The 10,314-nt window shown below is 44.1% G+C and overlaps 1 protein-coding gene across 3 annotated transcripts; it reads left to right on the top strand.

The window, feature by feature from the left end:
* Nucleotides 1–381: 381 nt before the first annotated feature.
* Nucleotides 382–7,858, top strand: LOC123137174 (polyadenylate-binding protein RBP47). 3 transcript variants are annotated; one of them, XR_006467834.1, is made up of 8 exons: nucleotides 382–826; nucleotides 1,738–2,191; nucleotides 2,641–2,702; nucleotides 2,890–3,020; nucleotides 3,136–3,232; nucleotides 3,339–5,919; nucleotides 5,998–6,050; nucleotides 7,441–7,858. XR_006467834.1 is itself a non-coding variant. In XM_044556785.1 (6 exons), exons 1-6 carry the CDS (start codon nucleotides 467–469, stop codon nucleotides 7,594–7,596), a joined length of 1,260 nt encoding a protein of 419 aa, XP_044412720.1. In that variant the 5' UTR covers nucleotides 383–466; the 3' UTR covers nucleotides 7,597–7,858. The 3 variants fall into 3 exon arrangements, 1 of the variants encoding a protein (XP_044412720.1); XR_006467833.1 differs by having other exon boundaries at nucleotides 3,339–6,050; XM_044556785.1 differs by lacking the exons at nucleotides 3,339–5,919; nucleotides 5,998–6,050 and having other exon boundaries at nucleotides 383–826.
* The last annotated feature ends 2,456 nt before the right edge of the window (nucleotides 7,859–10,314 follow it).

Raw genomic sequence — 10,314 nt, 5'->3', positions numbered from 1 at the left:
TAGGCGGAAGAAGATAAGGCACGAAGGGGGTAAAATGAGTGGTGGAGCTCACTGGGAAGAAGATAAGGCACAGAGGGAGACGGTGCGTAGGGCCAGTGTGGAGAAAGGGGAAAAAAGGAAAAAGGTGCGGCTGTGGGAGCGAGCGGCGCGACCGGCCGAAGTTTCGGCCGGCGCACCGAGTACAAGCGTTTCCCTTCCCAACCATCGAATCCCACGAAAGTAGCAGTATAGCCCAACTCCCTTCCCTAAAACCGCAAACTCACACCGGTCCCACGCGCCAGTCACTCGCAACAGCACATCAGACGGCCAGAGCCACCCGCGAAATCCTAGATCTGACGGCCCAGATCCGTTCCTAATGCCCTATATAGGTGTAGTCTCACCCTCAGCAACGAGCTCCCTCTCTTTCCGCCTCCACTTCCTCGCGAGCCTCTCTCTTCTCCTGCTCCTCACAGCGGCGGCGGCGGCGATGCAGATGGCGGCCGCGACAATCGATGCTCCGGTGGCAGCTGCGCCGCACCCACATCCCCATGCCCATGGCCCACAAGTACCGCACGGTCACGGGCACCCGCACCCTCACCACCACATGCCGCAGCCGCGGTGGGTGGTACTTCCTTACCCGCCGCCGCCGCCTATGGTGGCCGCGCCGCCCCCTCCTACACCGCAGTATGTGAAGCATTTCGCGCCGCAGGCATCGGTGACGCCGCCTCCGCCATCGACTGGATCCGGCGGGAACGGAGGTGACGAGAACCGGACGATCTGGGTCGGCGACCTCCAGTACTGGATGGACGAGAACTATCTCCACAGCTGCTTCGGCCCCAGCGGCGAGGTTAGGTCTTCCCGAGCTCGCTTATCCGATCCAGCCTTATCCGTGCCGGATCTCTCAAATCCTGTTATGTTTGTCCTTTATCAATTCGCTGGTTTGTCAATATTGTGTTGCAGTCGAGATAGCCAACTATTTTTGCGGTTAAAAATTGCATGGTAATTACAACGCTGTATTTTCTTTTCGTACTGTTGGTTCAATAGTTGCTAAAGGCGCAAACGTTGAGGCCATTCCATGCAGTAGTCGTGCAACAGACAATAAAATTAGTCATATTGGTGGCGAATTGTTGCATAATTCGAAGTCAAATGCGAGTTTCTGTAGAATTTTTGTTAGTAAGAGGGTAAAGGCGTCAAGTTTGGAGTTTACACTCGGGTAGTTTGGAGGTAAGATGGAACACATTACGATTTGTTAGGGATATGTGATTGAAGACTCGGAGGGCTATGCCAGAAACAGTAACCAGCTTTCTCGTAGATGCTGATCTCACATTTTTTTATTGCTCTCCTTTGCGCACACGTGTTTGCACTTGCCAGGACCATCAGCTCTCATTTATTGTAACTCTGAAACCTCTAAATTATTGGCCATGCTTTCTGTGGAACAGTTCATTGTCGGAAGAAATGGCAGTGGATGTGGTAATACTTACCCTTTTCTGAAACAAAAGCAAGCGGGAAAGGCCCTACAGCTATATATTAGTATAAGTTTGTACTACCTCCTTTCCATATTAATTGACGCTGCTTTAGTACAACTTAAGCGTCAATTAATATGGATTGGAGGGAGTAATAGAAACTTAAAAACATAAGTGTTTTTTCTTGAATTTAATAAGTGAAAAGAACATGTTGCGAAGCATCGCTTCTCTGTTAAATTAGCATGTTTCACATGTGTTGCTAATTGTCATTCTCTGCAACCTATCTGTTCTGTAGGTGGTGACGATTAAAGTTATCCGCAATAGACATTCCGGAGTTTCTGAGGGTTATGGTTTTGTAGAGTTCTGTTCCCATGCATCAGCAGAGAAAGCACTTCAGAATTTTGCTGGTCATGTAATGCCTAATACTGACCGAGCTTTTAAGTTAAATTGGGCATCGTATAGTGTTGGAGAAAAACGCTCTGAACTTGCTTCTGATCACTCAATTTTTGTTGGTGATCTAGCTGTTGATGTTACTGATGACATGTTGATGGAACTTTTTGCTAACAAATATCGTTCTGTGAAAGGAGCTAAAGTTATTATTGATGCAAACACGGGCCGTTCTAGGGGCTATGGATTTGTTAGGTTTGGAGATGATATTGATAGAACTCATGCTATGACTGAAATGAATGGTGTGTATTGCTCCACTCGGCCAATTCGCATTGGACCTGCAACTCCTAGAAGAACTTCAGGTATTTCCATCACTTCAAAGTTGTTTTGAATAACATGTTTGGTATCATGTGCCTGACCTATCCGTCTGTAATTTCTGAAATTTCGAAATAATCAATAACGTTTTATGGCATGTTTAGTCTGGACTCATTTTCATCATGAGTGCTTATATTCGAACACTAACCTCAGATATATGGGGCTTTGTGGGTGGGTGGGACATATTAGTATCACAGTATCATACTTATATAGTTCTCACATGCAAAAGTATTGTAGGTTTGATTTTTACTTGGCCAACACTCTCCTGTCTTCCACCAGACTATTATTCTGTCAAGGCAGTCACCTAGGCCCGTCTAAATAGCGGTAGGCGTTGGTCTGCCAGCTAAGATGCTGGCTGACTAGTGCCTTTGCTGAACCTAAGTATCAGTTTATGACTTACTTGTCTGACATATTTTATTTTCTATGATTATTGTAGTTTCAGGTGATTTTGGCACCTCTCCACCAACACAATCAGATGGTGACTCGACTAACAGGACAGTATGTGCTTGTTTCCTACTCCCTCCGTTCCAAAATAGATGACCCAACTTTGTACTAAAGTTAGTACAAAGTTGGGTCATCTATTTTGGAACGGAGGGAGTAGTGGACAATCTCTTTCTCTAAAAATAAATCTTCCAAGATTCTTATGTGTAAAATGGACGCAGTATCATATCAGTTATTGTTGTAGGTATATGTTGGCGGGCTTGACCCCAACGTTAGTGAAGATGAACTAAGGAAAGCATTTGCGAAATATGGTGATGTTGCTTCTGTCAAAATTCCTGTTGGGAAACAATGCGGTTTTGTTCAATTTGTCAACAGGTATTTTACCAAGATGTTCCTATAGATCCTTAAGAGAAATTGTTGGATGCTTAAATATTTATTGGTTCTTGTTGGAACATTTGAAATTGTGAAAATGAATACTTTGTGTTGGTAGAGCTGATGCGGAAGAAGCATTACAAGGGTTGAGTGGATTAACAATCGGGAAGCAGGCAGTTCGTCTTTCTTGGGGCCGCAGTCCAGCAAGCAAACAGGTTTGAATTGTTCTAGACTGTTACTATATATTTTAATTAATCTCGCTAGATTAACATATCGTCAACTTTCTGTCACCGTCTTCTTCAATGTTGGATTAATGCACAGTTGTAAATCTGCATGGACAACGGAAAGTTTAACGCACTGTAAATCTACATGGACATTGGACAATGGATTTTTTTCAAGATAACTGCAAGGGGGACCCCTACAATATATATAGGAACCCAGATTTGTGTTAATGAGAACTTGAATTGCAAGTTGTGGGGTTGTACATTAACTCCCGCAACCAAGGCTTATATGCTCGGTAGGAAATTTGCATTTATTACACCAGTGTAGGATATTATTCCAATCTGAAGTCTAAATCATAAAATAGATATTTTCTACATGCTGTTTATGGTTGGCAAATTTTTTGGACTTGCATTTGTATGTGTTCTGCACAACTCAACTGGAAAGTAGTTTCTTTTGGGTTTTATTTCTCACTTTTTTGCTCATTTTTAAAGGAAAGTAATAGTGTTTGATATTTGCCATGGTAATTTTCTCTATGCATGCTATGCTGCTTGAGATAACAAGCTTTTGTGAACATATGATAACCTGTAGTCTATGTCATGTAACCTTGGGCTTGGGTGGTATCATGGCCCAGCTCTAGCCATGTCCATGTGGCTAGTGAGATTGTGGTTTTAGTAAATCTCCTTGTGTGTTTGTTCCTTGAGGATCTCAATTGGTGCTAAAGGATATCATTCAGTCTAAGTTATCTAGTTACAATGCAATCCAGTTTTATCTTAATTATTTGGCTTTAGGCCAGGTCAAGCAACACGACCAAAAGTAACACTAAATAACCATACGTAGTAGTCACATTCATAAATAGATGTTGTGTTTGATGTGTCTCGGTCTCTAACATGCAACTTTGCTCATGAATTTCTTGTATGCATCTTAGTATAAAAATGTAATTACTATAGTATGAAAAAGAAGTCCATGAAAAATCTCATGATTTTGTTGAGAACAGCTAGTACAATGTAGGTGCAACACACACACCACCACAACACACACACAGACACACTCACAAAGTCTACTGATGGATGGTTGGAGTCATGGAGATTCAAGATTCGGTGGGAATGTTGCCTCCCACTGGGGGAATATTCCTCCTTAATGAGATATGAACGTAGGGTTTGATCCCTAGTGGGTTAGGGGGTCCGACCATCCTCCTAACAACCAACCACAAGTGGGTTCTCATGAAGAAATATAAAAACATTATATTCATGTGGCCAGTATTAGTATATTATTGAATGTAATGAATCAAACATATCAAAGTTTGATTGCACACCTTCTAGGAATGCTATCTATTTACAAATAGAGGTAGCAGTGCCTTCTTTCCTTGTGTGTCAGATAAAGTGGCCATGTGTGAAGGGTATGGCAACCTGGTGCATGTAGCTCCCGCTTGCGCAGGGTCCAGGGAAGGGTCCGACCACTTTGGGTCTATAGTACGCAGCCTTTCCCTACATTTCTGTAAGAGGCTGTTTCCAGGACTTGAACCCATGACCTCATGGTCACAAGGCAGCAGCTTTACCACTGCGCCAAGGCTCCCCTCCATGTGTGAAGGGTATGCATAGTCATTATTGGAGCAAAAGAAACACATCCGCCAACCACAAATATTAGGTTCTCTATCTCTATAGAAGTGGATACAATCCATTTGTGGTCACTAGGCAGGAAGTATGGCTAACTATGAATAGTTAGTCCACCCCTTCTCTTCATGCGGGTGCAGTCATGATGCTGTTACGCCACTTGGGTTGAAGGGCACTTCAAGCAGCCGGAGGGAGACTAACTATATCCTATATAACTTAATAGGCAATCCCCACTAACTTATTTTTCTCAACATGCAAGCATGCCACCTGAACTTGCAACCATGCATGAGAAAAAGCCCACCTCAACATGCGACCGTGCATGTGAAAAAGGCTTTCCGTTCTATTATGCTATTTACATTCAACGACTATTTTATAACTATACAATAAATCATTTCAGTATCAGCTCTCAAATTATTAATCCAAGTGCATGTTCCATGCAACCAAATCTTAATTGAAATACATTGCAGCCAATTCCTGCAACAATGCATGTGGTGTGATCTAGTTAGCCCCCTTTGATGTAGCACAATACCTGCATGCATGACTAATGTTTTTTGGATATTGGTCAACTATCTACTTGAGCATTCTTGAAAGCATGTTGTTTGTACTATGCATTGTAGTGTCGTATTGTCCCTATCCACTAGTCATCTAAGTGGTCTTACTTTATTTAATACATACAAGTAGCACTCCCTTTCGTCATGTGAGGTGATGCAGAGAGGAACCGGGGAAACTTGGAGGAATATGAAGCAAGAGGTCTCGAGTTGGAAGATGCAATATAATTCATTGATACCCCTACACACACATGGCAGCAGCTATAGATGCTACAGGGCCTCACACATGCTACAGTAATGGGCTGGAGGCAACTGGGCCGTAATACCACCCATGTAGATATAGCAGCCGTAGCAGTCCCCCTTCCTTTAAAGAGATCTTGACCTCAAGCTGAAGGTAACTCCGATAGCACGCTTGCCCACTCTGAGGTAGCCATGGATGTAGGAAGACCACTCATGCAATCTTGTACTGCTTGCGGGTATGGCCTCCAACTTTGACAAGCAGAGTTTGGAGAACTTGGGCAGGTTTGGATGAACTCACCAAAGATTGATCATACTTTAGAGATTTAGAAGCCGCCTCGATGTCTTTAGGTGGTTTTGCAGGTTTGGGGATGGAGACATGGACAACAGGATGAAATTTGCTGGATTTTGAGCTGGTATGCCACTTCACCCACCTTTTCCAACACTTTGGAAGCCCAAAATATTTGAATCGAAGTTTGTGATTACTGCAGCAAGAAACCGGCTTATGCATATATGACTGAAGTTCCAGAAACACCCGGTTGCCCACCAGAAACACTTTTTTAGAATTGTGTTAATCTTCTTGAACTTCCATGCGTTGTTGAGCTCAAAGAAGACCTTTTGCTAGTAATTTAGGGGACAAATTGGAGGAATGAATTGGCCACCGTGGAGAGGAATTGGGGAAACTTGGGGAGGAAGATGAAGTAAGAGGTCCCAAGTTGGGAAGATTCAGTTTGATACAGTATTACACAGATGCCCCTACACACACACACGGCAACGGCTGTATATGCCACATGCCCTCACACACGCTGCAGTAATGGGTGGGAGGCACCTGGGCCGACATTACCGCCCATGTATATCTGGCAGCCATAGCATTGACCCATGGTAATGGTTGGAGTCTGTTCTCTTGAGTGGTGAACCGAAGCGGTTCCACTATGCTCACCTATGTAGTTAGCTCTACGACTTTGGGTCCTGCACTTTTCTAGACGCGATATTTCTATCAGCCCTATCCTTTGCATATTCTAGTGTCGAACTGTGTAATTCTAACTACATAAATTCATTGGACAACAACACAACTATCTGTACAGTCTTTATGTAGAGACATCATGACCTGTTTGGCTGCTCTTCAACTCCAGCTTATGGGCTTCGGCTCCTCTACAATCCATAACTGTAGAAAATTGAGAAGGGCTCTAGCTTCAGTGAAAATATGTTTATTCTTCTTCGAAAAGCTCAAGAGGATGCCCGCCTAGACAGGTCTAGTAGTTAATACAAATTTAGAATTATAGCTTAAGCATTTAACTATGTTACCCAAGTTACCCTTGGAAGTTGGAAATTGGACGAATCAATTGATGTAGGGTTTTGGGCATGCATTTTCTCATTTGGTTTCGTTGATTGTTGTGTTCTGCTAAACTCCGATCGCGAGTATGTTCAAAAACAGTGAATACACATGCAAGATTGCCATTATTTCCACGAAACAAGATCAAAGAGGTTGTGTTGTGATATCGCCTATTGATTCTTTGAACATGTTGATACGTGAGTCCTTTTTCATGGTGTGCATTGTCTGGCAACATGTATCCCCTCCATGTCGCGTAGCTAACCTTCCTAAAACCTCTATGAGCTGTGCTGTATGGGTCCTCACCATCTTTTAATTTACCATCAGTTTTACTCTGACAGGCTTACCCATTATCAGTTGAATATTCTTAAGAGTGGATGATTATACCTACCAAGTGTTTTGGAAAAAGGATTTTATTTCTTGCAATTGTTACTTGTCCTCACAAAAATCTTAATGTTAGTCTTCTGTTTTTGCAGTCTAGGGGTGATTCTGGGCATCGGCGGAATGGCATGTACTACGGCACGCCTTTCTACGGTGGATATGGCTACACGTCGCCAGTTCCTCACCCAAACGTGTATGCTGCGGCTTATGGAGCCTACCCTTTCTACGGTAACCAGCAACTAGTGAGCTGATGATAGAGGTTGTCTCTTTCCTCCCAACTTCAGTAGAAAACAAGGTTTTGGTCCAGTAAGCACAGTATCGTAAGATGACATATTATAGATGGCCATAAAAGCGGGCGAGAGAGACAGGTATATGAATGTGATGTATGCAGATTTGTGTTGCTTGTAGAACCTAAAGCAAGGCTTGTAGACAATAAAGAGTTGAGTTATTTGTATTGTTGTAAGAAATTTTGACTTGCTAATGAAACTATTGGCTGAAAGTCTGTTTGCTTAATTTTTCTCAAGTTCAGGTTATGATTGCTAGGTTAATCTTGCTTGGCTCGCAATTAATTTACTTGCTTCCACTGAGATTTAGCCTACTATCCTGTTCCTCGTGACCAGATAAGTAAGGGCAAGTACAGGAGATGTTGTGTGACCTTCCGTACGGCCTCCATAGTTTCTTGGATATTGTCACAGGCTAGTTATGGTTAGCTACTGTAGTAGCCAAGTATGAAAATCATCATGTTTAAATTTATGAGAATGTAATTGGCAAACCAATTTTTTTTGGTAAAACTACCGAACTATTCCCAAGCCCTTTGATTGGCATACCACGCACGATCCTCACTTTCTGTTTTTTTTTATTTGGCATATGCCGGTGATGTTCCTTCCGTTTCCTCCCCCATGCCTAGCCGACAGTGCCTTGCTCCGCTTCCTCCTCCGGGCCTTCAAGCCTGAGCCCGCTGCCACGTCTGGACCTAGCGCCTCGTCGTGACCCAGTCGGGCCTGCTCGCTGCCCCCCGCGTCGACGAGCGCCTCTTCATCGTGCCCCCCCCCCCCCCCCCCTGTGGCTCCTGACGCCACACCCTTTCTCAACCCTGACGGCCAGCGCCCAGCCATGGCGGTGCCGAACGCGGGTGACTTTGCTGACCGGAGTGCCCCGGCAAGGTAAAGGGTGATGACCCACAGGGGATTAATCGTAGTACTTTCGACAAGTAAAGACTGTCGAATCCAACGAGGAGCAGAAAGAAATGGCAAGCAATTTTCAACAAGGTATTCTCTGCAAATGCTGTAAGTAACATTGATAGATAGTTTTGTAACAAGGTAATTCGTAACGGGTAAGAAGTAACAATGGTAACAAAGGTGGAACAAAGTAGCCAATCCTTTTTATAGCAAAGGACATGCTGAAACGTTCTCTTATAACAAGCAAAGCGTTCCTGAAGACACATGAGAATTATCATCTAGTCACTTTCATCATGTTTATTTGATTCGTATTCGCTACTTTGATATGTGGGTGAACCGGTACTTGTGTGCTATTCTTACTTGACAAAGCAACACACTTATGATTACCCCCTCTCGCAAGCATTCGCAACTACGAAAGAAGAATTAAGATAAATCTAACCATAGTGTGAAACATATAGATCCAAATCTGTCCCTTACGAAATAGCGCATAAACTAAGGTTTAAGCTTATGTCACTCTATCAACCCATCATCTACTTATTACTTCACAATGCCTTCCCTTAGGCCCAAGTATGATGAAGTGATCCACTTCAAAGCCAAAAAAATGTGAGGAGAATTAGAAATAAAGAAAAAAATCTCTACTTACTACCAACATCAATGCTTCTCCAAAACAACATTTAGTTCACTGCCAAAACACAAATTCCTTCTGAGTGCATTGATGAAAAAGGTGCATTTTCTACCAATGGCGGAGGAGGGACTCCCGTATAGTTTTGTGAAGTTCCACAAAATTGAGGTATCAACTTCTGTTTGCACAAACGTGCCAAAATTGAGGTATCTGCTTCTATTTGCACAAACATGCCTCAGATGGAGATTGACATATGTGTTTGCAAAAAATGTAAAAGGGTTACTGATGGCATTGCGTCATTTTACAACTACCATTGGATTTATCGATGACACTAGATTGACAACAGCATATTATTCCCTCTGTGACATTGCATCATTTTACAAGTGGCAAGTGGGATTGGATTGACAACAATAAAACAATGGGAATATAAAGGCATGGCGATATTGGGCGCACCAACACCATGTAGAGTACCGCCACATAGGGCGAGGCAGCGCTAGTTGCCGAGAGCAAGAAATATATCAGTGTTAGCATAACAAAACTAGACCGTACGAAATTAATTACATTTCAAACATCTTTTAACTAAACGTGAATAGCCTCTGGAGGCAGGTGTAATCTAATGTCGGTCGCGACATGGGTCCATGGTATTTTGCTCTAAACCGGGCAACACACCGGGTGTCCATGCCGGCGACGCGGTGGCGGTGGCCTTCATGGGACCCTAGCGGCGATGGCTCCCATGGTCTACTTTTCCTCAGTGTCTACGGCTGCCGCGGACGCTTTGGATGCCTCCATGGGCAAGCCGGGGTTCTGCCAATGTTTGACGCGGATGGCGCGGACAGCCACGATGCACTAGACGCCGTGCTCCCCCGTGTGTCGGCGTGGAGCAACCGGCCACTCCTTTGCGAGTAGGTTTGGAGCGTCAAGTTGCTGCACCAGGGGATAGCTTGGAGCGATGGCTTGCCCTCCTGCAGCCTCGCCCATGGTACTGACGGCCTGGGGCGGGGAGGGAGGTGGAGCAGCGAGTTGCCTAGATCGTATCCGACAGGCTCGTCGGGGTGGGCACCCTACCGGCTTTTATGCCAGAGAACTCGTCTTCCTGCTCACCGGATACTACGGAAAGAGTGAAGAAAATGGTGCAAGGAGGAGATGGGGAGCGGAGGTGTGGTGAGGTT

This window comes from Triticum aestivum, chromosome 6B (genome assembly GCF_018294505.1).
Source record: "Triticum aestivum cultivar Chinese Spring chromosome 6B, IWGSC CS RefSeq v2.1, whole genome shotgun sequence".
NCBI lineage: Eukaryota > Viridiplantae > Streptophyta > Magnoliopsida > Poales > Poaceae > Triticum > Triticum aestivum.
Note: the sequence above shows the minus strand (reverse complement) of the source record. Positions and strands in the feature narration are given on the sequence as shown.